Raw genomic sequence first — 27,419 nt, 5'->3', positions numbered from 1 at the left:
CTGTAACTTCTGTAGCTAAGTTATCCCATGGAAGATGGGAAAAAACGAGTGGGTTGTGATTTGAAACGGTTCCCACACCCCAGTCCTGCTCTTTTCTTTCTGATGACCTCTCCATCCATCAACCCGAGCACCTCAGTGGGATCTCTCACATCAGTTCTGTGCAGCCAGCTGTCCTGTTCTTCCACGGTGCTCAGGGAGCCACACAGGACTCCTGGAACAGGACTGAGCCAGAGCTGACTCACCGCAGCCATTCCCTTCCAGCCCCTTGGTGTTCTGAGCCACAGTCTCCTTTCCCAAGGCCTATTGTTATTACAAAAGTCCTGCTGAGTCTCCAAATGTGCTGAAAGGTAAAGCAAGAAGAAAACACCCTTCTCCCCCAACGTGGGAGGCAGACTTTGAACTAGGCAGAAATGGCTGAGGACTCTTTTGTGGAAGGCCAAGAAACAAAGGCAGACAGGCAGCTACATGAACTTCAGAATCAGCATGGACTAGCAGATGCTACCACAATAGCAAACTTTTCCATGCTGCCTACAATGGAATGGTGTTTAAATTGCTATGCCTTGTTACACTTCAAATGTTTCTAATACATACAACAAGACAGTCTTCGTCTAGAAAAGTATGACTGGGAAAATAGCAGATATAAGGTTTTGGAATTTCTTTTTTGATCTTCATTCAGAGTCAGCTGTTACCCCCAAGTATTTGGAAATGCTTGCCAGCCCGGGTTTCCAGTGGCTTGACAGGCCGTGGCCATTATTTTACCATATTTATTTATCTGCCAAAGGTCCCAGCAGCACTCTTACAGGAGGTGATAGATCTCCAGATTGCTACATTCTTTCTGTGAATATTAGTAGCAACCTAAACATCTGTTCCCAGATGTTCCAGTGTCCCATGGCGCACACTACATCATTATCTCAGTAAGGAAACTATTTCCTGCAATGTGTCCACTTAACCAGTAAAGACAATGGAAAGAGCAATTCACTTTAAATTCTGCCTTTTGAACAATATGAATTCTGTGTCTAAAATAAGCTCTACCAAGTTGCAAACAACCTTAACACATAAATACAATTCTCCAAATCTTTATGGAACACTGTATTTCAGGTTTTGTCTTACGTGATCTTATTTGCCTTTTTCTGTGTGGGCTTTAGGAAAGAAGATTAGAAAAATAAATCGATTAAATGGAACATTTACAGTTCTGTTTCTATACAAAGAAAATAGGGGGGGACTACACAGGTTCCCCAATCAGTGAAGCTTTAATTCTCTTCTATATCCCTTAGTGCAAAGTCTAGATGCTAGGAAATCACGGACAAGATATTCCAGCATATCATTAAACCACATGTTTCCCCAACATTGTAGAATCAATATTTTGATAGAAGTTGGTCAATATATGTTGAGGGATAACTGTTTACTAGAAACACTGTTTATTTGAATTTTTTTGAAAAGGCTATATAAATCCTATTCATCATTAATTTCTGAGTTACATTTCCTTTCTTCCTATTCCCTTCTCCATAACAAAAGAATCACAAATCTAAAGTTAAATGAACAAAAACTAATTTTAGAACTTTTTTTTAAAACAGAACACTATAAATGTCTATCAATATTTGTGCTTTACTATTATTGCTAATGTTCTGCCACATTGGTCTTCTTTTAGTATTCAGTGAGGGCTGGGCACTGAGCATCCTAGATTTTTAAGAAAAAGGAATGTGAAAAGTTTTGAGAAAAAAAGCAAAACAAGAAGGAATCTATGTTATGAGTTGTCTAGGGTTATGGATTATATTTAAATTAGATAGTGCAACACTTAAATCCAAGAAATGTATTCTCTGTCCACTCTATCAAACTAATAATGAGATGCAATGAACCCTGAGCAAGAATTAAAAAGGTTTCCTTTTATGTTTTTTTCAGGTGTGGCCCTTTACACTCACTCCTTTGCTAATTTCTTTCCATGGAAAATTCAGTACGAACAATCTAGGGGCACTTGGGGAGTGGACATAAGTTCCACAAGCTCTAAGACAGAAGTCCACATAAAAGTCACATTCTGAACACCATCCAAAAGATACCAGCATTTCAGAACATTCAGAGTGAAATAAATACGCCAGTGCTTTAGAAATGATCTATAAAGCAAGCCTGGGGGTGGGCATCACAAAGACACATAGTAACATGAAAACAGTTTTGGCAACACTTGCCAAATGAACAAAGACCACAAGAGCATTCATTGTCCTCTAGATCTCATTTGGTTTTCTTGCTGTCACAGTCCAACATATAATTAAAGATACCTGATTTTCATTGAGTACCCACTAGAGAAAGAGCTAACTTGGGCTAAATCTAAATCTAACAGTAGGGTATGACATTTACAGGTCCTTTCACCCATTCTAAAGAAAGTATGGAAGCTTATGGAGTATTTACATCCTAGCTTTAACTCTGATGCCTTAGTAATAGGAGAAACACTTTCAGATTTATTAATGTGTAGCAAAATGACTCGGATAGGCAACTGAAGGTATATCATTGTCCTATCTCTGAATCATTCAAATTTTCTCTTATGATACTTACTTCTGACTAGTTCACCATCTGAAGGATTTCCCCAAACAGACTGGTCCCGCATCAGTCCATACTTGGAGTGGCTACTGGTGGCTTGACTTACATCTTTCTCAGTATTGCCCTCATGACATTTCTCTGAAAAACATTAAACATTTATTATCATTTGATGAATGCTACATGCATTTATGTATTTTTTTTCTTTTCAGTTTTGCTGTTATTTGAGGGTTTTTGTTGGTTTTGTTTGCTTGTTTGCTTTTCGTTTGTTTGAGACAGTAAGTAGCTTATAAAGCAGAGGCCTGGAATTCACTATGTAGTAGATGATGGCCTCCTGACCTTTCTACCACTACCCCTCAACTGCTGGAATCACAGGTGTGCACTACCAAATAAGGATTAAAATTTTCTTACTGCTTCTAAGTCTGTCATAGCTTAAGGAAATAGAATTATACTATTACTGACTTTTGCATATATTTTTGGCTCAATAATATTTGTTGGACACCTACTATCATTAAAGAAAGGCTCGCAATAAACTAAAATCTGTCAGAACTGTAGTAAATAAATTTTAGCATGGCAAGTGATCTTTCATCATAGAGAAATGTAGAAAGGTTACATCAAGGATAAGGGTGAGTCCACAGAGATAGCGGGCAGGTGAGACAGAAAAAGCATCAAAGAAGAGACTGCAAATGATTGATGGAGATGAAAGCCAGACCACAACTGAAATGAGAAGTGATTGGGCTGTCAGGATACAGGAAACAAGTACAGAGTCCTCTCTCTGTAGAAACTGAAGAAAAAGTCAAAGGGTGCACAATGCTTCCTCAGAGATGGAAGTATTAAGGATGAGAGGTTGATGTGTAGGATTATGAGTCCTCGGTGGAAACATAACATGTAAGGAAATGGGATGCCTTGTTGGGAGCAGGAGTCAAGCAACACACAACCTATAACACAAGGCAGGATGCATGCTATGAAGGGTCCAGAAGAACTAAAGGGGTTCAAAAGAAAAGAGGAAAAAAACTCATCAGGATTCAGAGATCAAGAAAGACACTTTAGAGAAAGGAGCACATTGAATGGTTCCTAAAAGATTAGAAGAACTTCAAAAGTCACATGGGAGAAAGGTAGAAGAACAGCATGGGAAAACTCAAAAGCAGACACTTGGCCAAAGGTCCCAGATCAGGGCTGTGAACTGATTTCAGAGGGATGGGAGGTAAGACTGTTAGGTTCTCATGGAGCCATAACATGGATATTTTAATGCCAACTGGGGAAGTCTGGATGTAATTCAAAACCAAGATGAACAAATCAAAGTAACCAATGAAGCTTTTTGAAATGCCTACGCAAAGCTACATATTAAGGAGAGTCGAAAACAGATACATCTGTGTTTCTCCATCCAAATTGTCTAGAAAACATTTTTGAAAAAGCAGATTCTTAGTCCACAATGAATAATTCTATTTCATCTGAGTGATAAGGGTCTATTCTTAGGGTGGTCTACTGTTCCTGTATCCTTCAAATGTTCACTTGACATCTGAGGAGGGGGCTAAGAAAAGGGTAAAGAGGAGAAGAAAAAACAGGGGTCAGAAAGAGACAAAGAGAGACAGAGACCAAGACTGTTGCATCTGAATGCTAGCTACCCTCTTAAGTTAAGGTGTGTTTAGACATGAGCTGATGGAGCTACATAAAAAAGGTTCTGAAAACCATTATGAAATGTTACAAGGTTGAGCCTCATTGGAAAAAAAAATGGGTAACTTGAGGCTTCATAATATGTCCCATCTATCACTCCCTCTTTGCTTCCTGAGTGCAGATAAAATGTAGCTAGGCAGCTTCCTGTTTCTGCCACAGGGCTTGCTCTGCCTGCTGCCATCTGTCATCCCACACTATGTGGGACTGTATTTCTCCAAAAGAAACCTTTTCTCCCTTAAGATGTCTTTGTCCATGTACTTTATCATAGCAACAGAAAGAGAACTAGTACAGACCCTGAAGGGGAGACTAGCAAAGTTCAAATAGACACTGATGAGTTTCACTGAATGGCATAACAGACAAGGTGGCAGATGTGAGAAATTAAGCAAGGTATGCAGAGATAAATAGACGATGTTGGGAATAACCAAATTTTTAATCTGAGTTGATGGTAAAAGATTGGAAAGATGGGAGAATAACATATCCATTACGTACACAGAATACATATGGTGAATTCAAATGTTTTTTTCATTTCACTGGGTGATGTCCATTCCTTGAAAGATAACATATTCATTACCCAGCCTTCATGCAGTTAATAGTCTAGGTGATAAGCTCAATACTGAGTATCTGAATGGCAAACAGCAAAGAAAATATAGCTAGTCTGTAGGGAGTGGGTGAAGTCCTGAGTAAATGTGCATTTCAGGACATGAGCCAGTCATGTCAAGAACCAATGCCCAGACCCATGGGGAATTGGCACATTCCATGCTAGGTGAGGCTCAGAGAGAATGTTCAGTGTCTGCAGTAATATATGCAATTACCTCCTCCTTTATCAGACTGCTCTCCTAGGAAGACTCCTTCTAGTGAGATCAGCTACACCTGCCTCCAGGATTCAGCTGCTTACCATAAACCCACCTAGCCTCCATGCTCAACCCTCTATAATAAACATGGGCTTCCAGGGTACTCTGGCTTCTCCATCAGAGAGCTCAGTGCACGGGATCCTGGCCGTTCTGTGTGCCCATGTGTTTTGTCTTTTCGTCATTCTCTTGCTGCCCTGTTCAGGTCAATCCCTGGAGCCATGCTGGACCCACACTAGGCATCTTCTTAAACTCCCATTGCTGAAGCACTTCTAGTTACTGAGATCATCAGAAGGGAGAAGCTATTTAAAAAGAGTCTCTAGCATTAGGAAGCACTCAGAGAAACTACATGGTGTCAATCTATGTAGGCAAAGCCATAAAAGACTCACACAGAAGTATTTAGTCTTTATAACATTTACAGTAGAAGGAACACATGTCTACACATGCAAAAAAATCTCATGTATTGTAGAGATTTCACAACAAGTTAACAACTCTGCCACAAAACATATTTCAACACATGAAAAATTGAAAATAGATGGATATAAATTGAGGACTAAATCTAGAGGCTAACATTGCTATAAAAAAAAAAAGGCCTTCAATGCTAAACATTTTTAGACTATAAAACCATATTCAAACACCAGTAAAATATAAATTAAAAGCATGTTAAACCAATATGTTCTAGATTTATGTAACATTTACTCAGCATTATCACAGGGAAAATGTAATCTTCAAAAGATGTGTTAGTTTCAATTAAAATCTTAACTTTCTTAAACAACTCAAGAACTCAGAATTCTTTACTGCTATAGTCAACTCAGGCCTTCCGGAGATTATCAGGAAAAAAAAAAAAAAAAAAAAAGATTTTCTACAACCTCACTAGTAAGTATACATGAACTGGCTTATCAGCAGTCCTACATACTCATACTGTTACATAGCTGACTGCCGCCAGGTGTCATGCTAGTAGGCTTGATTCAATTAGTAACTTTAATTGAAGCTGAATGAAATTAATTATATAATTTTGAGCTGTTCAAGTTTAATTCCATTAGAATTAATTCATGAAACCAAGGCATTATGAAGCATTGCTGACTAAAAGAAAATAGGTATGAATAAAGCCTCTAGACACACTTGACGCATATTTGAATCCTGTCCAATATTCGAGTGCTAAGCACAGACCCTCTCGACTCCTTGCTGAATAAATGGCAACGCCACGTGGTCCATATACACATGGATTTACAATGATGTAACCTCCTGCCCAGTGGTGGTGGTAGGGGTAGAGTCATTCCTATCCCACATTCTTGTTAAGAGATGGGTTTTTTTTTTTTGGGTTTTTTTTTTTTTTTTCTTTAAGGATTTCTTTTGTATCTGGAAATTCTAGAATGGGATGATCCCAAATGTCCTGAAGTTAAAAAAGGAAAAGATAAATTACCACTGTGTGTCTCGTGATATAAGTAATACATTCTGCACAGTTCCTAAGACATCATAATCACCAGTGTATCAAACTTTGCCTCCTTTGAAAACTAAATATCTTGCCTTGAAAGCTGGTCCCTAGTGCATCCTGCAATGACCCATTGCACCCAGTTCAAGGCAAGGCCCAGGAAAGGTTCCCAGTAGAATCTTAAATGGTCTTCAGCTAATTCTTTACTTGGATAAACTAAAGTTCTGTCTCCAGGCTGTTAAAGCATGTACACCATTTCTCTGTATTAGTTTACATTTATTTCCTCAGATTAATGAAAGGATAGATATTGGCCTCTAAAATAGTGGGTATTACAGGCATCATTGAAGAAATGGAAGGATGAGAGAAAGAGGGATTCACTGACAGATAGTCATGTGTGTTAGGGGAAACAACATTCAAACAAAATCAACTTTTCAACTGGGTGTGTTAGCCTCTCTTCCTTGAAATGATAAAAATATCTACTAGCAGATAACTGTTACCAGTGTAGGCTTGCTGTGTCACTCCTGCCTTGGAAAGCCAAATGTTGACATAGTTGTATTCTGCACATATGAAGATCTGTGGTTGCAACTGAGCTACTATGTGTGGGCCTAGTGTGTAGATCACCAGCACCAAGCCATTTCCCTAGCATAGGACCTTGTTTGTACTTAGCTGTAAGATTTAACAAGCATAATCAATGGGCTCTTCTCCCCTGTGTAGTGTCCTCCTAAGCCATGGCTTTTGCTTATGGTGCTGAGTCAGAACCATGTATAAAACTCTGGCCACATACAGATTCACAGACTCCCAACCTTAGAGGATCTAGTCCAGGTGGCCTTGGTGGATGGAAGATTGATATCAAAATGAAATGCGGCCAAGCTGGGCAGATAAGAAGATCCATATCTTATTACTCATCTCTTCATCACAAGATTCCAAGGAATAAAATAAATCAAGTAATTATCTAATAAACACATCTAGGGCTGGAGAGATGGCTCAGAGGATAAGAGTCACTGGATGCTCTTTCAGAGGACCCAGGGTCAATTCCCAGCACTTACATGTCAGCTCACAACTGCCTGTGACTCCAGTTCTAGGGGATCTGACACCCTCATACCAATTCACATAAAATAAAATTAAATAATTAACACATTTGTATTTAGTTATACTTCCTTGTCAGGACAAGTATGAAATTACAAAATTTGAATGATTTATAATATTAGTCAGTTCTACTGATATATTGGATAACATAAATATATTTTAGATACCTTAAATGGAAAGACTTTTAAAAGTACCATGGGCCAAAGGACTGAGGTACACTTGTGGGTGTGCCCAGCTTTTTAGTGTTCCTCCTCTGCACGGAGAAATGAAAAACAATCTTTGGATGATCAAGAAGACCATGTCCTGACAACAAATCTCTCAGCCAAGGAGACCAAGCACATCACATGAAACAGTCAAGCCCCAACAAAACAGAAGGCAATGGAAACTGTCCAGGGTCAGACTTCTGGCCCCAAGGCTAACAGCTATGCGAGCAGGACAAGGACGTAGTCTCGTCCTGCTCCTCCTCTGTGTGGGGAAATGTAGGTGTGCTGCCAAGGCCTTCTCATACCCAGACAGTGTGACTGACTCTGCAAAAAGGTCAACAATAGAATCCAGATATTCCGTACACTCTAAAGGATAAATGAGGTTGGAGTAAATGATAAAGACATTGTAGACACTGGGTTTGAGCTAATTCTTAGAGAAAGTGACAAACATGAATTAAGTTAAAGAAAAGATCAAAGGCGGGGGGAGGGGGGGAGGAGAATAAAGTCCTAAATGATAGATTTACATATACTATTTCCTCCTCCAAAATGACTATCTAATACAATCATGATCGATGTCCTTTTAAGTTTCTGTTTCTTTTCTAAATTCATCAGCCCACCCAGCCCCCAAGTCTTGATTATTTCTGCTGAAGGAGAATGGGAACAATTCAAGTAAATAGAATTTCTATTTAATTTAAAAATCTATATTATTTTACCTAGCTGGTATTACTGAAATTTCAAATCTTGATAGTGTTACTTATCTCAGACAATTATGGAAATCAAATAATCAATTAGTAACAGGAAAGAAAAAATGAATAGCAAGAAAGAAAAACATAAAGACACTAAATGAATTGGATAATAATTTAGGTAAAATGTATGTATGTCATAAAACAGCCACTTGATATGTAGTTGTTCTGTATTTTTTTTTTAAGAGAAAGATAAAAAGTTTTGCTGTGTTGAAAGAAAAATGTTAAAGAATATTCACAATTACAGTACTGTCCTGGGAATTTTAAATGGACTTCAATATGTAGTATTTAGCTGATCTTCACAACCATCAGTGATATAATTAGGAAGAAAACATTAGGTCAGTTTTTCTGAAGAGAGAATGGCATATCTCAGTGTCAGATATTGAAACTGAACAGGATGATAATGGCAGAGATGGAGAGGCTCTTATACTCAGCTGACTCCATCAGAGAAAGATCTTCTCGCAGAAAAGGAGTGACAGACAACACATGGGAACACAGCCTGCTCTCAGTTACTCACTCTTTATTTTTAATGTGAATACGTCATCAGGTAACCTATAACTAGTTTTAGTTCTGTCTTTTGTAGACAGAACTAGTGACCTCAACACTTTCTATTGTATAGTTACCCAAACTATTAAACAGGGAATGTTCCCATCGATTTATATGCTCACTAGTGAGTGTGTGTGTGTGTGTGTGTGTGTGTGTGTGTGTGTATACTTGAATGCATGTGGGTGTGCTCACCCATGTGTGTGCACATGGACACAGGAAGGTGACATTTTTCCTACACCCTTCCTCCACTATTTATTTATTTATTTATCTATTTATTTATTTATTTATTTGAGACAGGGTCTTTCACTGAACCTGAAGTTCAGTTTATCTGTAACAGTGGCTATCCAGTGACACCAGGACCCTGCTGTGTCCACCCGTTGCAGTGCCCAGGGGGCACTCTCCAGCCCTAATAACTGAATGTTTTCAACAAATAATAGTAACAAGAGAACACAGAAACTTGCTTCCCAATGAACTAGGCTCAGCAAAGTTATTATACAATGATATTTGATCAAACCTTAAGACACTATAAAGCTCTGAACACACACAGCCTTCCAAGAAGTAAGAATAATGCCATCATTTTCCATGCTAGTTATGTGCATCGTTGCCTGTCCAGAAAAAAGATTCTTTAGGGTTTTAGGATGGATACAATATCCCTAATGCATACTCTGCACTACAGAAATACTAGGGTAAACAAGTTTGAGACCAGTGTGCTACACCACTGGGACCACCAACAATGATGAGAAATTTATGAATATTATGGACGTTATTCTTTGTGACTATTCTTCATCTTTAAAATGAGGACAATGATACCTAGAACATAAGGTGATAGCAAGCTACGTGGAATCATGTCTAGAAAGAAGTGTTTTCTTTCTAGTAAGGGTGCATTCACAATAGCTAATATTTGGTTTTATTTATTTATTTATTTATTTAAACATAAACATCATTCAAAGTTCTGCTATGGAAATATCATGGGGAAGCTGTTGAGGACAATATCTATTTTGTAATACTCTTCTGAAATACCATGAAAGCTGTGTTTATAGATTGAATTAGGAAAAGTACTGCCCTATGAGAAGTTGTGTTTGTTCCCATTTGTGGACAAGGCAAAATTTTCAAGTCAATTTCATGAACAAATTTGGATACGTGTATCAGACTTAGAAGTTTGTTCTCACACAGTCGGGGTTTTCCTCAGCCTTTTCTATTATTCTGTTTTAATCTTCCTTAATTGTACAATCATGTCATCTCAACTTTTCTGCAGAGCTAGGCAAAGGAATGTGTGAACTCACAAAGCAATCATAGAATGTTTTCCTTTCGTTATCACATGCTGTTTGCTTACTTGGTGGAAATGTAAATAATGAAAGAGTTAGGAAACTATCTTTACAATCCCCTCTAGACCTTAATAAGTGTCCCAAGTACTCACATTTTATAAAAAAAAAAAAAAAAAAAAAGCAAACAAACAAACAAAAAAACCTCTGTATGTGTTTACGTTTAGAAACTTTTTACAAGTTAGGCCTCATGTATTTCAATGAAATACTCATAATCTATAATACATACTGTTTCCAAAGTATCTATGCTGCCACCATTTACAAACCTATACCCATGTGTGTTATAACTATGAAACTTGTCTTCTACAACTTCAGTTTATTTTTCATTCAAAACTCAGATAATCTGTGTACATTTTAGTTGACAAAATCATAAGAAATCGTATACAAAAAAATCACTAAGAAAAATAAAAGTTCTACGGCTATATTTTTCCCAGAGGCATGTAACCTTTAAAAACAAAACAAAACAAAACAAAGATAAGGCAGTTCTCCGGAAGACCTGAGGCCTGGAATTTCACTTCTTCACTGATCCAAAAAAAAAAAAAAAAAAGCAATCCTCAAACCTAAGGATCTTAACAGAACAAGGAGGCAAATCCAACTTTCTTTGTCCAATCTTCCCAATGGATTTCCACTTCCTCATCCAAAAGCAATGTCAAGATCACATATGCATTTTTAACACACAAATTTGTACATAAACTTCCATTACTTTATAAACACAAAAAAGATGTAATTACAGATAATTCATGAGTGTTTATGGGTTGAATTGAATGCTTAAGTCAATAAAATGAATTCATCATTACCAGAATTTTTCAAACTGGTAAGACTTTCAGCCAGATCTAAAATGCTTCATAAGACTTTTTAGGGATTCAGAAGCTTAATGAGTAATTACATTCAAAACAGAAAAAAATGAAACAAAGCAAAAAGTAAACAACTTTAAATGACATCAACCCACACAGCTTACCTAGCAGTGTGGCCCAAAGGGGGTATAAACTGTTTACCAAAAAAAAAAAAAAGAAATCGGAAGTGATTGAATATGAACATTAAAAGAAGGTATAAAACATACCAGTAGTTTAACATGTATCTCAATAAATGTCCACTCTTAAAAGCAGGGGTGGGGGAGGGGTAGGTCAGTTTCCTGGGGTGGTTAGAAAGAAATTTGATAACAGGAAGAGAATATATTGTCTCTGTCATCTTAATCTCTAGTATCATTACACTCCTAATCCAATGAAGGTACTTTTAAAACATCTTACCCTGAGTCACAGAAGCTCCTCTTTTCCCAAATTCTCAAGTTTAATTATATTCTCTTGACCAAGAACACTCACACTATAGCCAAACACTCAAAGGTTCATAGATTGTAGCATTACTGTCTTAGAGATCTCCAGAATGACTCATAACACAAATTTAGATGAAAATATTCAACATCCCTGGGTTGTTGAATATCCAACATCCCCAAGAACTGACAAAAGATGCAGACTTTCGTCTTTCAGGAGAAAGGAACTAGGCAAAGCAGAAGCAGCAGTGAGCTACAGCTGGGAATCAATTTCCTCAAGTGCCTCCTCATGCTGGCTAATGTCATCTCCTATCACTTTTACTCATTTGCTTTATTGTTTGTGTCAAAACACTGACTAGTAAACACATCTAAGTAAACTTTTGTCTTGCCTTGTGTAACTGCTGTGCTTTTTAAATTGTCTCCTGATAAATACCCGCCCCCCAGTTGATCCACTGGCTTTCAATTCAAGTTGCCCTCATGGGCACAACAGTATTAACCTCACCTAGAAGACATCCTGTCTGGAAATGCTCCATGTAACTGACTGCTGAAATCCACAGACATGGTTTCCACAGTAGCTTCCTTACTTAGCAGTCTATGAACACCATGTAGAATGAAATACAACTCTGCCATCTTCCCCTTTGTCTACATGATGACACACACTCGTCTTTAATCTTGGCAAGATCGCTTTCTTTGTTTCTCCTTCTTAAACTATTACTGTGTACTACTTGTACAAAATAATGGGTTTCATCGTGACATTTTTATTTATGCACATAATGTACTTTAGAATCACTCTTTGAGTGGTCTAGGGTTTAAATGCTTTGCTGGCAACTCCTGTTTATTTCATAAAGACCTCGTTCCTTTTCTGGCTCTCCAGTCATGCAATGAAACCTTATTTGGCACTTTTACAAGAATGAAGGCCACTGGAACTCAACAATGAGCCAAAGGGGTTGTTTAATCTTTAACAACATTTCAAAGCTAAAGAATCTGACTTTGAAGTAAATAAGTAAGAGAAGAAAGAACATCAGAATGGGCCATTTCAAGTCTGGTAAAGACACAAATAATGAAGTATAAATTAAAAGCATATTGAAATTGATTTCTTATACCTCATAATAATTGATAGGGATTTGACTTAAAGTCAGCAGGTATAGCCTCTGCTAATTCTCATAAACACCTACACCAGAAGCAGCTCATATAATTCACTATCCACCTTTGAGACCCTCTTGGCCCAAACTCTGAGTTGCTACAATTGTTGAATTCTCCTGTAAAGCCACCAACCCACATTTCTATCTAGCTCTGAAATCTTTATCACGTCTTTATCTTTCATACCTTCAGCAACTATAGGATGACACTGTGTGGCTCTCTTATCCTAGATATATACACACCTATCCTCCTTAGCAATGGAGACTGGCTTTTCCTAAATGCCTTGGTATCTTCATCTCTTATTGCCTGTTTGCCCACTGAAGTCTGCATCTTGGGCAATGGCAGGAGCAGAATCGTCATCCACATTTTGCTTTCCAGTGTTGCTCATGCCTTAAACATTAATCAGCTGCCATTCCTGCTAGTTCCAACTCCCCATTGTCTCACAAATCTACATACACTGCCAGGATATCCAGCCTTTTCATTCCCAACCACAAGTACTTTCCTCTCAGCAAGAATTACACAGAAACTATATTTTCTGTTCTCAGATGGTGCTGCTTGTTCTTATATGTCTTATATGAAAAACATGTTAAACATTTGTTTGCTAAACAAAGAACAACAACAAAAGGAATTGCTTTCCACACACCATACAGACCATGACCGGCGAGTTATTTTAACATCTTGCCTACTTTAATGTTATCAAATCTTATATGCTGTTTTCTCATGCTCAATCATTACCTTACCTCTTCTTGAGAAATGATGTGAAACCTTTCAGAACAGAACTTATAACTTGGGTAATAAAACAAGATAGCAGCAAGTCTGTGTTCATAAATACTCTAAAGGTCAGACGTTTGTCCATCATGAGAAGGATTGAGGAGAGAAGCTGAAGCTGGCTCCTGGGAACTCTATCACCTGGCCACAGAGTGCCTGACACCTGCTCCATCACAAGTTGCCTTATTTTGAATGGCAGCTCTTCACAATCCAAACCAAAATTAATGAGTAAATAAATAAATCCCAATAAATGTAAATAAATAAATGTGCTGTACATTCTCCAACTGGGGTCACTATCAACACTACCCCTAACAAACCAAACCCTTCTGGTCATCTTGAGAGTCTCTCCTAATTGTGAAAAGATCATCTCCATAATTAGACCACTCATGTGACAACTAATCTGTCACATGTTCTAGTGGTGATATTTAACTAAACGATATGTAAATGATAACTGCAATTCCTTTTGACAGGTCTCTCTAGCTCCTTCACCGTTTGCATGTGACTTATGGGTATAGCTATGCACACAGGTGTTCTTAATCTTCATGGGATCTTGCTCATAGCAGGCACAGAAACACTTGGGGACAGGGTTTTCCGTGTTAATGCTAAAATGTAAGCATTAGCGTAAAAGCTCATTGCCAGCTTCATTGCTGAGACTACAAAAAGACTGAGCAGAAAGGCACATGTATGTGAGTCATCCTTCTTCAGATCATGTGGGCGTGAATCTGAAAACAGAAGTAGACTGCAAGTAGAAACCACAAGCAAAATTAAAATCGGGTTAAAATAACTCCTTTTGTAGTAGTTCCTGCTTACTGGATTCTGAGTGATCTGAAATAGAATCTATAAACTAGAACTCATAACTGCTTCAAGGTTGAAGGACTTTTCTCCTTCAGGGTGTGCATGCTAAGGCGAAAGAAAAGCCAGACCTATAAATCCCTTCCTAAGGAGCTACTGTTACTGGGAGAAGGACAGAGTGGGGAGGGTGAGGGAAAGAGTGAAAAAAAAATAAGGGAGAGAGATGTAAAATACTGCTTCATATACACAATATCAGACTGAAATCGAAGGGCTACAACCTTCTCAGTCTATCCCCAAAGAATCGCTAGCATTAAAAAAAAAGAGTTCCAAAGTCTAGAACCAGGCGGTCCACAAACACTGGTCTTTTAACAAAACCCAAACACAAATATTTGGGACAGGAACAGAAATCACTTGATTTAGCTTCTGCTTTTATACAAGAGAATGGTGACATTATCTCATGCAGTTAGATGGAATTTTTTCCCTGTTATTTGTTATTGTTCTAAACAATTTTCCATTTTCAAATGGCATAACTTCAGACTGTTTCAATTTATGTTTCCTTTTTTTTTTTTTTAACCCAGCCTTTTATTACTATAAAAATATAATACTGGTAAAGTGCACTGTTATTTGGCTTTCTTTCCATGAAATCATCTCAACCAGATCCAGGAAATAAGGTCGAAAGAAACAGGAAAAGTCCTAACACGCCCCAAAATTCCACAGCTTCCCTCACATCTCTGTAAAGGTCGCTGGATCATATATATCAAACCCTTGAATGCAGACTGACCAAACAAAGCAGCTTTCACTCAGCTGGAGTCTTCACCTGCCTGAAGCAATTTTTGCTAGCTCTGGGGCTATCTTCCTCTGCTTCCCTTTCTCTGTCCTTCTCCTCCATCAGCCTGGAATGACAATCCATGAGTACAGACACACTCTCTCCACATTGCTTTTTGAGATATTTGTCTTTTGTTCTTCTTCCTCCCATTGCTTCTGAAACCCTGACAGCTTCCAACCCTATGCCAACTCCAAAATCCATTCTCTCTGCTTCTGTTCCCAAGCCCCCACATGTTAGCTTCTGAGAAAGGCAATCAACCATGCTGATTCCATGGCCAGTAGAATTCGTGCCAGTCATTCTTAGCTAAGCCCTCTGTCTTACTGAGCAGCTTGGGGGTTGCATTAGATTGATTCCCTCTTGAATACTTTCCCACAAATATCAAATGTCCTGACTCATTCTACACTCCCTTGCTCTTTACAAATATTACCATCTCCTTTAATGAGACAATCTAGGCCTTCAACAGTCTCCTTACATCAAATTTTCTCCACATTAATCTTTTTCTCCCACACTATTTCAAAAGAAAACTTTTTCAACTCTCTAAAGCCTTTCTAGAACTTGACTCTTTTGGCTACAAGTGCTCACCACAACACATACCCAAAGTAAGTCATGTTATCTTTTGATTCCTGCCCTGAACTTTCTTCCCGGGAAGGTGTCGTGAGAATTCTCAACCCTGGGGAAGCCTTCTATGCACATCCTTTGTCCTCTGTAAGTGACAGTTCTGCACTTATGGGGGACCATCATGTACTCTTTTTCTGTATTCTTTTTCCACTTCCATCCGTGGTAGAGCGCTTCCTCAAGGGCTAACTCCACAGCCCATCCTACCTCCATAAGAGCACATTCTTCATCTGTGAATCTCTCAGTCACTTCCACCTAGTTACAAAACTGGTTTCCAGCTACTTATTGGTGACAATGACTAATACTACGTTCCCTGGGCCCTACATAATCAGAACAAAACTTCAAGGCTCCTGCACTCTACCATGCAAGTGACAGAGAAAATCAAAGATGGCCTTAAACTCCTACCTTTTCAACAGCTCCCACACTACACGGCATAAACACAGCAACAATAACCATCGAATTCATTAACATATGTGAAATAAGTACTTGAACTCAAAAGAATCAAAGGTAAGTGACAGCCAAAGGGCTCTCCAAGGTCATCATTGATCATTCTGTTTATACTGCTGTTCTTAAATCTGTTTCCTTGGTGTCCCCCTCTCCGGTGCTGTCCTAGATCTTCTACTCTTTTTCAGGTTGTTGTAGTGACTTTCTAGATAATTGCCCCTTCTACTCTTGCCCCAGCTGCAAAATCACCCTTTGGACCATCATCAGGTTTGTTCTTCTAGCAAAACCACAAAGTATGTCTTCTACTTTCCTCTCCTCAATGGCCCACTAATATCCACAAGAACAGTGTTCATGTTCCCCAGCAGAACTAGCAAGCCTCCGGACACAGGCCATACCGGGTCTTTATTGTTTTCACTGTCATTGTCTGCTCCTTCACCAAACCCATGCAATTATCAGTCTGGAGTATTCAGTCTCCTGGAGTGTTCACCCTCCCGAGTGAGGCATGCGGCCTATCGTCTCAGCACTGAGTCCTATGATCATGCCTCCAAGCTCAAGTTACAATGAACTGTCTTCAAAATTTTACCAAATCCCCACTTGGGGATAGATTCTTAGCATCTTCCAGCTTCTGTCACTGGACCTTCCTTTTTGCCTCTACTATGGTACCATACCTTTTTTTTTTTTTTTTTTTTTTTTTTTTTTTTTTTGACATGCTTGTCACATGCCCAGTTCATCCCAGGCTAAACCATAAAATACATTTTTTTCCCTCTACTACTCAATTTAGGCAGTTCAAACTCTCCAAATGATTTAATTACCACATAGGTCCATCACTTTTAACTCACTCCTTCCCATTACTTCTTTTCCTTTGTTCTTGAATTTTTCCCCCCATTTACCCCATTTTTTCCCCATTTTTGACCCATTTGACTCTTCTGAGCAAAGGGGAAAAGAAAACAATGCAGTGTTGACAAGCTTTGTCCTCATGGCAAAACTTAAAAAAAGAACATCACTCTCCTCTCCTCTTACATATGAAAGCATTAGGACTTTGGGTTTCAAGGTGCTTAAAAATGTCCTCACATCCCCTTTAAATCCAGACAAGTCTCCACTTATTTTCCTTGTTTTTTCTGTCCTTCTTCGTGTGTGTGTGTGTGTGTGTGTGTGTGTGTGTGCGCGCGTGTGCGTGTGTGTGCGCGCGTGCGCGAGAGAGAGAGAGAAAGAGAGAGAGAGAGAGAGAGGGGTGTTTTAAGGCACCTTCTGCTGGGTTTGCTTTTATTCTTCATTATTTGTCTGTGGCTGCAAGTTGCTTGGGATTTATCATAAAAAGGAAGAAAGTTTTAATAAAATTTATTTTCAAGAATTTTGCGAGATTTATGAGGGAGGTAAATATAATTAACCACTATTTCTAGAAAAAAAAAAAAAAAAAACATAATGCAGGTTCCAAGAGTCCAGCAGACAAATGAACAGGACCCATGTGAAAGCCAAGAGTTGTCTTCTTTGCCTTGCTGGGCAGTAGTGTCTCCAAGAAGTTATATAGGGATGCAGGACAAGGATATACATCTACTGAGGCAGCAAAGGGAGTCTCAGTATCCTATTCAACTTTACTTTGTATAGTGCTGAAGACTTCCTTTATTTTAGAGTTTATGATTTTGAAAGTCAGAAGTACTTTGAGAATGGACTGAGGTATAGAACCAAAAGCCGGGGGAACATTAATAGAGAGTATGCATAGGGTAATAAAATTTAAATTTTGGACTTGTTTTTACAGCTTTTTGAAGAGTCTCTATTCCACCCCCAACCCACCCCCAGGCATAAAAGAAAAGTCTGTTCTCTTCTAAAAGTCAATACGTGTCTTTCGTGGGTAAAGGGTCTAACTAATAAGCCTTAGATTCAGACAAAATTAAGTAGAACCTAGAACTTGTGTAGATGCAGATTCACTGGTTTTCCTACCCAGAGAATCTGATTATGTGCTGAAGTAAAGACAAAATTCCTACTGGCACCCAAGAAATAAAGACAGAAGATTTTTTTTTCTGTCAAAGCCATTATTGACTTTGGGCTAGGTCATTCATTATTGTGGTAATGTGCTATCTGATGCCCTGTGGGGTGCTGAGCAGTATCTGAATCCCTGGCCTCTGCTCACCAGATGTTGGGAGCACACACTATCACATCAGGACCACCTAACATGTCTCCAGATATAGTGAAATATCTCCCTGGGGGTGAAAGCATCTCCCTGGTTGAGACCAATGACAGAAGCTGTCCAAAGATAACACATTTTGAGAAATACAGTCTGTAAAAGAGATAAAACAACATGACAAAAGTAGAGAACTTCAGATACGTACAAGCTTACATTATATAAATTGAAATAAACAGGCTTCCTCCAAAGGAGATCTGATTAACTTCATGTTCTCCCGACAACTCAGCTAAGCATCTGAGTCGGAGCTCTTCTTATGCAGCTTCAATTTGAAGAGCCTCTCCCTCGCTTCTATTTTAGATTATTTTTAATTAACTTCACTGGCATTTTGCATCCTGCTATGAAAAGTCCGCCTAATAGTCTCAGAGGACTCTCCCTAGAGAGAAGAGTACATTAAATCACACATTATCACATTAAAGTATATACCAGCACTGAGTCCAATGGTCTACATCTTGGCAAGTGCGGTAGGGTGGGGGCTGGGATGGAAACAGGCTCAAGTGATTCACAATATCCAGAGCCTATTAACTTCTGTACATCTGACCCATGTGAAAAGGTTGTATCGATTCTCCACTTCCACCACATTTATCACAGTGGCATACATTTTACAATGTATGCTCCACCTCATTTCCTATTAATCCCTGTATGTGGGACAACCGCTATATGGAGCAAGCCCCATAAATTCTTTGGGAAGCCTTTTCCTCATCTAAAAGCAAACAGATTGGGATAAATTATTTCTAAAGATGTTGCTATGCATAAATCACAAACTTATGAATGAAGCACTTTAAATTAAAAGGCTCTTTCAATTCCAATACTCATGATAACAGAAAGAGCATTTAAATGCTTAAACAGAAAACAAAATGACAATGAAAGGAATCATATATACAAACCCATTATCTTAAAACAACAAGTGTGGCCCAAATTGCCTTTCACCTACCACCGCATTTAGACAGGAATTTTGCATGGGAACACAACTCAATATTTCAGAAGTTAGTCATAAACAGGAAAATGATTTTGAAACAGACTAACTTTCTGTTTTCAAAAGCAGGGACAAAAGCAGAGGCCACATCCAGTCTCCAAGTATGGCTGTTACTTTGTCACAAACAAACAAACAAAAGCACTCAATTAGTTCCTATACAATGATGAAACAATACACATAAGCCTCTAGATTTCCAGTAACCCTCGGGACATCAGAAGACAGGAACCCAGATAGCTAGAACTAAGCATAGTCCACAAGTTCTCCTGGTCTCCGAAACCCACCGACACCTCCCTTGCCATCTGTCTGGTTGCCACTTACAGCCTGCAGCATGCAAGCTCCTTACTCTGTAACACCTTTCAGAACATACTAGAAAGAGTTTTGATATCTATAAGGCTTTCAAAACCATGAGAAAGCTCACAGTAGCACAGCATAAAGGTAAACATTTGGAGCTGTTCTCTCAGTAGAGAAAAGTCTTTCTAGCTCAATGAAAAGTGCAGTGTGCTACTCTTATAAATTTTCAAACAACACCATCTTAAAAGACCTAAAACTAATTCCAAAGTTTGATTAGGAGGTTCAACACAGATAAGAGGCCCTAAAATCACTTCCAATTTTGAAGAGCTATTCCTGGGGTTAACTTAGTGGATAGTTCATTGCAACACACTAATTATGATGATACATATATGACTACCACGTACATATAATGTTTATGTGTAACTCCACAGAAGACTTGCTGGTATTTTCTTTTTCTACAAAATTACCTTCTGTGTATGTCCCTAAAGCATTTTATTTTTCTCACTAAATTTAAGATACAGAATTTTAAAACTAAGCTTCAATTAACCAAACAACTTCCTACTACGCTTAGACACTCTGTTTTGTTCTTCGGAACGGATAATAAAGGATGACAAGGGAAGAAGGTAGGAAAATTTGGGAAGATTAATTTTCAGTTACAAGAAGACTGATTTTCCATAAAGAGAATATGCATGTTGTACATAGCCAGCATTGAATCTTAGGCCCTTGCAGATGCCCTGCTTCTTGTACTCAGATCATGTGACACCAAGCAGTTTGTATGGCACAGGTGTACTAGGTATCACAGCAAGTTTTTCTAGCTGATTTTACAAATCCATAGTGTTAACATGGGAAAATGTGCATATTAACTATTTCCAAATCAAATTGTTTTCCTCGGGTGTTTCATGTTGATGTTTGGCATAAGCGTTGTTTAATAGTAGTGATTAATGGCTCAAGTGGGTGTAGAAACAGCCTGTCAGTGAGGCAGTATGATTACCCAGGGCACCAAAATGATTGTGTTGACAATACAATGTGTGTAAAATGGGTTGCTTCTGAGAAAACATTTGTTTACCAATTTTAGTTGCCCCCCCCAAAAGCTGATCATTTGAATTCTTTCTGTTTAGGAAAAGAAATGGGTCACTCCTCTAAAACAAAATGGTAAACATAACTCAATTTAAGAGCCCCAAATGCCAGAACACTTCAATTTAAGCACTGATGTTTTCTGCTTTTATCTACTGTGGCTAGAACAGCAACTTCTTTCCCACTTTATTTTTTTCTGAAAAAACAAAACAAAAAACAAACAAACAAACAAAAACCGCTTAACACACTAAATATTGGAGTCCTGGGGGAGGGGCAAATTGTAGATATGCTTAAAATCAAGAGTATACAGTGGTTTTGGAGACCCGGGAAGTTATCTGGTGCGTGCCAGTCAGAACTCTCTTCATCTGAATTGTCCTTACAGGAAAAGCTAAGAGAACTGTAAGGCTGGTTCTGCCACCAGGAAACAACTTAAGTATATAACCTTCAAAGGTGACACAGTCAAAGTTTTAAAATGTTCCCCAGAAGCAAAAGTATTGTTTTCCCTTTGGAAAAACACAAAAGAGCTCATTCATTCTTGGAACACGATTCATTCAAAACATGTTTATTTCAAAACAAAAGTTATTGAAAGCATATGCAGAAGCCATTCCAAAAGCAAGTGGTCCCAGAAACCCAGATGGTTAACCTGATGGCAGAGTAGCCCACAAGAACCAGAAAGATGAAAAGAGTCTATGCTTGCTCAGAGAGCAGGAACAAACTCTCCTGAGAAAAGGACATAAGACCTTAAAAGAACTAGACAAGGGTTCGAGACTTCAGCTTATTCATCCCACCCCAGCCCACCAATCCCGACCCCCAGATGCAGACCAAGAACTGCATAGGCAAAAGGTAGAAGCCATCTAGCCTTCTTGTTTCTCACAAGGAAGGGGGAGTGAAGGGACCAGGGACCCCGCCCTCTTATCCGGTTGTTGATCTGGGGCAGGGATCCTTGGTTGGGCAAACTCGTTTAAGTAACATGAAGTGTGCAAAAGTTCACAGGTACGAGGCTGGACCCCTTCCTCAGAGCACCAGCACTACAACCCCCCCCACACACACACACCCGTAGGTGTGCTAGCAACCACAACCCAGACGCTTGCAATTTGCACGCGCACACTCACCAAGGGCCGGGGAGCCCAGCCGGCCGCCGCCCGCCTCGGCCGCGCACTGCTGCCCCGCGGGCCCGGGAACTAGGGCTTCGCTCGCTCCGGACATGGGCTGTGCTCCCTCCGAGCCCGCTCCGCGCCGCCGCCGCCAGCAGCCGCCTGCGGGGCGCACCGACCCCGGCTGCTTAGGTGTTGGGTGCAGGAAACTGACTGCTTCTGGCGGGAAAAGCAAAAGGGGCAGCAGGGCGAACTGTTTTCATGAAGAGAGCAACACGCTGCTGTGGCGGGCCATTCCCTCCCCCTCCGTGTCCCTCCTCCAACTCCACCCCGGGGAAGTTAGGATTTGAAAGCAGCTAAGGGGACGGAGCGAGCGGGACACGCTGGGCGGGAGGGCACCCGTCTGGGCTTTGGAGGCAGAGAGACTCGAGGGGTGGGAACCCGAAACCCCTCCCCCACGCGCAACTTCCACCTACCTCGGCATCACCCCCTGAGGCTGATCTGAACCCCTTCTTCCCGCCACTGGGAGTCAGCAAGGCTCGGAGAGCGGCCCCATCGCGTCCGGGCTGCCTGACCACGTCCCGTCCCGTCGCCCGGGTTCAGGCCAGACGTCGCAGTGGCCGCGACAGTGGCAGCCGCCGCCTGCGCTGACTCTGTGCACTCCGCCTCCTCCCTCCAGCCAGCTCACTCGGGCCAGCCCCGCTCTGGGAGGACTTTAGGATACACTTGTGTGTCTCTTTCACCCTCAAGCTGCCACTCCTACACTCTTCAAACACTTCTCTCTCTGTGACTCCCTTTCATCATATCCGGATTGGGGTGGCCTCGAACTCTTGGCAGACAGCCCCACGGCTGGGGGCGGCTCGACCTGGGTTTGGCTCTGCTCTCCTTTGTGGAGGGAGCTGTCTGGGTCAGGAGGCCAGAGCTGGACAGGCCTGGTGCAGGATCTTCACTCCAGACCCATAGTGGTTTAGGAAAACAGGGAGGGAACTAGCCTTGGCAATCCTGAAGTCTCCAGACAATGCTGGGAAAGTTCCCCCAATTCCATTTTCAATCCTGCCCACCAAAGAACTATTAAATCTAGAGGAATGACCCAGGGAAACAACCTTTGAAACCAAGGTTTTGTGTTTGTGTGTGTATGTGTGTGTACACGTGTGAGTGTGTGTGTGCATGAGTGTGTATATGTGTGAGAGTGTTGTACACGCGTGTGTGTGTTTGTATGTGAGTGTGTGTGTGTGTGTGTGTGTGTGTACTTGCACACACTGACTTTCTGACTTCCCAGGTAATATGAAAACCTATGTATTTACAACCTTGTTCCCAGGTTCTTGTTTAATCTCTTCATCTTCACTTTATTTTTGGCTTCTTCTGTCAAACAGGATTCCTGATCCTGTAAAACCAGTTGCACTCACTCACACACACACACACACACACACACACACACACACACACACACACACAGCTGCTGACAGCACCCAGGAGAGCAAGGTTAACATACTTGAGGACATCTGCCCTACTACAGGCTGAATGACTCCATGGTCCAGAGTCCTCCGAAAAGCTAAACTGTGGTCACCAGTAAAGAGCTCATCAGCTGTGGACTTATAAATGAAATGTTCTGACTGCAGCAGACTCACTTGGGCCAAGAACAAGGATAATTGGGTATAAAATAATATAGTCTATCTGACTAAGTTTTGCATTTTCACTGAGTGAACTGCAGAATTCAGTTAAGGAACTCTGAGAAGAGCATACCTATGGATGGACTATTAGGGCAAGAGCAGTCCCCAGTGTTACCCAAACTGAAGAAACTTAGTGGACTCACCTCTCTAGCCCTGTCATTACTAATACATCAGGAATGTTGTCGGCAAAATGTGACCATTCAAGGTCTTTTCAAGGGGCTCAAAATATCCATTTCTCTCCTGGAAAGAACCAGTGTGTTCAAACTTGAATTCAATTACCCTGAGAAATCAGCCTCCAAAGGTTCTGGAGATAGATATTTGGATTATGCTTCAAGAAAGATAAATGACATTTTACTCAATGACCTATAGCTAATAGGTATGCCCCCACACACTTAATTCAATTTGGAGATTCATAGATGGCACTGTAAAAGGTGCCTTAACTCTCTTGAGAGTGTGTCAAGGGTCTAGACTATGTGGAATATGTTTGTTGGGAGCAGGTCAGTTGTGAGGAAGAGAACACAGGCATTAGAGAAAACACAGGAAACTTGTACGCTTCACAGAATAATCTTTCCTTACAGGAGTTAGTAGGAAAGTTCCAGAAAGTTTTTCTTTGTTCCCTTACTGTTTATCTCTTCTTGTTCAGTTTTGGGGAAGTTACAGCGTTATAATGAATTTTGCATGTGTCTTTGGCTGAACAAGTGTGTGTGTTGTGGTACCTGTGTGGAGGTCAGGGGATGACCTTACCTTCCACCTTTTTTGAAACAGGATGTCTTGTTCCTGGCAGCATACACCAGGGTAGCTGACTCTTAAACTCCCAGTTAGTTTCATGTCTCTAACAGCCTTCTTCCTTCAGAATATCGGAATAACAGGCTATACATCTAGCTCTCCATACTCAACCCTTCACACTTGCACACAAGCCATTCTCCACCGTCTCCACAATAAGTATTTGTTTGTTGAAGTGCACATTGTATTTCCTTTTTACACATGGCAGATCAAAACCTAACTTTCCTGAGAAGATGAGGATTTGGAAACTTAACCCCACCTTTACCACTCCTTGCATTACGTATAAGCAGCTTACTCTAGTAGAGAAGAAATAAAATTCAAACAAAAATAAAAGGAACAAATGGAAGACTGTTGTAGTGTTACCAAGTTGACACTAGGTCTTGCGTGACTTTGAGTATGTCAGTCGTATACTCTGGGCTTTGGTTGCCTCATACAGGGAGAAAAATAAGAGAAAGCCTTTTAAGTTTCTCCATGAAGACTCGATAAGGTTATATTATACCCCTATCACAGTTGGAAATCTGCCAGGTATGTGGCAAATGCTTAATATTACTAACTATTGTTATCGCATAAAAGAGTAGAGTAATGAGTAACAGAGCATGAGGTAAGGGAGAGGATGGAGAAAGACTGGCCAATGGGCATAGGAATGCACCTGGACAGGGATAATAACTTCAAAAGCGGTATATATATCATGCTAAAGCAAATAGGCTTGACAACAATTACTTGTATACTTAAACTAGCACATACAGAGGGTTTTCCAAGTTAAAAGAATGATAAATGCTCGACTACTATGCATTAATAAAGAATAAACATTTTCAGTACTAACACACCTCTGTGATGCAGCAGATACATTTATTTTCCTGATAAAATAGAGCATGGGGTATTGACTGTCACCAGGATCACAGCAAAATAATGGGTAATAGGCTGAGGTTCCGTCAGTGAGTTCAGTCACCAGAATTCATGTTAAAAAGCCAGGCATGTTGGCATGCACTTGTAATCCCAGTGCTATGGGAAAGGGAGGCCAGGCAGCAGAGCCTAATTACAGGAGATCCAGGCTAGTAAGAGACCCTGGCTCAAAACCAGGGGTAAAGCTGGCAGACGGGGCTTCTGGATTCAGTTTTGCATGCACGTACACACTCAAGGCAATTATGTCATGTACTTTACACAGGTTGTATCAATGAATTCTTATACTGGGCCTTGCTGGGGTTCAAGCTCAGGTTTGTGAACCCTGGGCTTCTCTCTGGGCCTCATGCCATGAAGCCAGTGCTTGCAATGTCAGGAGTTAAGCGTGTGTTCCTGAGAATTCCCCAAGCTTTGCACTCCTCTCTTCTAGTTTCATGAGCTTGTTCGGACCTCATTGCTTGGCTCCTGGTGAGCAACCACGTGCCCACATCTCCTTCTCTCTTTCCATGTTATAGGGTGCTTATGTTTCCCTTCCAGTTTATGTGTTGAAATCCTAATCCCCAGTGTGACAGTATTAGCAGAAGTAATTAGGTCATGATGTTAGTGGCCTTATAAAATGACATTTTCTGATGCCTTCATGATTAGCATTCAACCAAAGAAACTGGGGAGAGCACAAACATTCAGACCAGAGCATGGGCTCACACTATGGAAATTATAATTTTAACACATTTGTCTGTTTGGGGGAGTAGGTGGTGGGTGTGCATTAGCAAGTCAGAAAAGCAGGGTGGAAGTCAGAGACCTCCTTCCACCATGTGGGGCTACAGAATGAAATTTGGGTGTCAGGCTTCGTGGCAAGTCATTTGGCTTCTGAGCCTCCTCACTGGCATTAAATTGTCAAAACCACCAAGGAATGCTGTATATAGTAATTGGGACCCTCAATTATGAGATCAGAAATCATTCCAGTGATAAGAATGAAGCCAAAGAACCAAAGGTAAGAGGAATAAAGGTTTCTGTGTCTAAGGGGCAGTAAGCAATGCAACACCTACACCGATGAAACCATTCCAGGGAAGCAGACACAGGACCTACAAGGCAGCCAGGGAGAACCTCACAGCAGCCTGCTGGGTGTGCATCTAGAATACCAGTACATAGCTGTTGCTTTGCTAGCTGGGTGATACAAGAGTGCCCACAGTCAGTATGCGCCCACAGTCAGAATGCAGACTCATACCAGAGGCCTACATAGCTATGCTCTCAAGTCAAATGTGTCCCTCCTGGCTTGTCTGTTCCTCCACCCACTTCATATTTCCTGGCTTAGAAAATCCCAGGTAGCTGGGCATCACTGATACCAGTATTCCACTTGCCATTCTAAGTATCTCTGGTTGATCCGTATGCCTGAGTTTTTCCATGTTGTAGCACACAGTAATTTAAACAGTGGGTAGAAACATTCTGTGGAGGCCAGCCTTCCAGTAGAACTGAACTCCTCAATCCTAGATCAAAGCCCAATGCCATAGACATCCCAAACTTCCCTGTGACCATTCTTCATGAGTAACACAAAAATCTAGTGATATATGTACACATGTGAAAAATGTATTCTTGAGTTAGGATGATGACATTGTGAAGCATCCTATGGACTACTTAATTCTCATTATTTATTCATTATGTATTCATGAGGCATTTCTCAAGCACCTAGGTTTATATATTAGGCTCTGAAAATAACTTTGATGTTTGAAAATCATCTTTTGTCTGCACAGAATTTTATATGTCCACCTAACATCAAAATTAACATCCTCACATAGATATCTAAACCAGAGTTCCATAAATAGAGTGCAATACAAGCAGAAAATATTAAAGTGAGCATGTATACTTGTTTTCACATAATCCTATATTTAGTATTATTGGGTACTATAATATTTTATCCATTGCTTTTAAAAACAAGTGAATGTGGTCCAGTGAGAAGGCTCAGCAGGTAAAAGCATCAATCAGGTAGGTTTTTTATTTTTTCTTTAAAGAATATACATAACAGGTTTATGTTGAGCCATGACTTTAGAAACTTTCAAACTCAAAAACATAGGAGCTAGAAATGAAACCCAACACTTTACCCAGCTTTTACAAAATACCAGCACGAGCCACATACACTCTCGAGTTGTATTTGTTCTTTGGTGAGGACAGGACAACTAAACACACTATTTTCTACCATTCTCACTCATCGTGTCTTGGAAGAGG

The 27,419-nt window shown here is 40.1% G+C and overlaps 1 protein-coding gene across 1 annotated transcript in view; it reads right to left on the bottom strand.

The window, feature by feature from the left end:
- Mdfic (MyoD family inhibitor domain containing) overlaps window positions 1-22,494 on the bottom strand; it is an 81,820-nt gene extending 59,326 nt beyond the window's left edge. Inside the window, exons 1-3 of the mRNA XM_051175708.1 lie at window positions 22,323-22,494; window positions 21,865-22,065; window positions 2,545-2,667 (exon numbers count right to left, since the gene is read on the bottom strand). Coding sequence (XP_051031665.1) covers window positions 2,545-2,667; window positions 21,865-21,958 — 217 coding nt within the window. The 5' untranslated portion in view covers window positions 21,959-22,065; window positions 22,323-22,494. The remainder of the gene's footprint in view (window positions 1-2,544; window positions 2,668-21,864; window positions 22,066-22,322) is intronic.
- Window positions 22,495-27,419: the final 4,925 nt, after the last annotated feature.

Source organism: Phodopus roborovskii, unplaced genomic scaffold (genome assembly GCF_943737965.1).
Source record: "Phodopus roborovskii unplaced genomic scaffold, PHOROB, whole genome shotgun sequence".
Taxonomy (NCBI): domain Eukaryota; kingdom Metazoa; phylum Chordata; class Mammalia; order Rodentia; family Cricetidae; genus Phodopus; species Phodopus roborovskii.
Note: the sequence above shows the minus strand (reverse complement) of the source record. Positions and strands in the feature narration are given on the sequence as shown.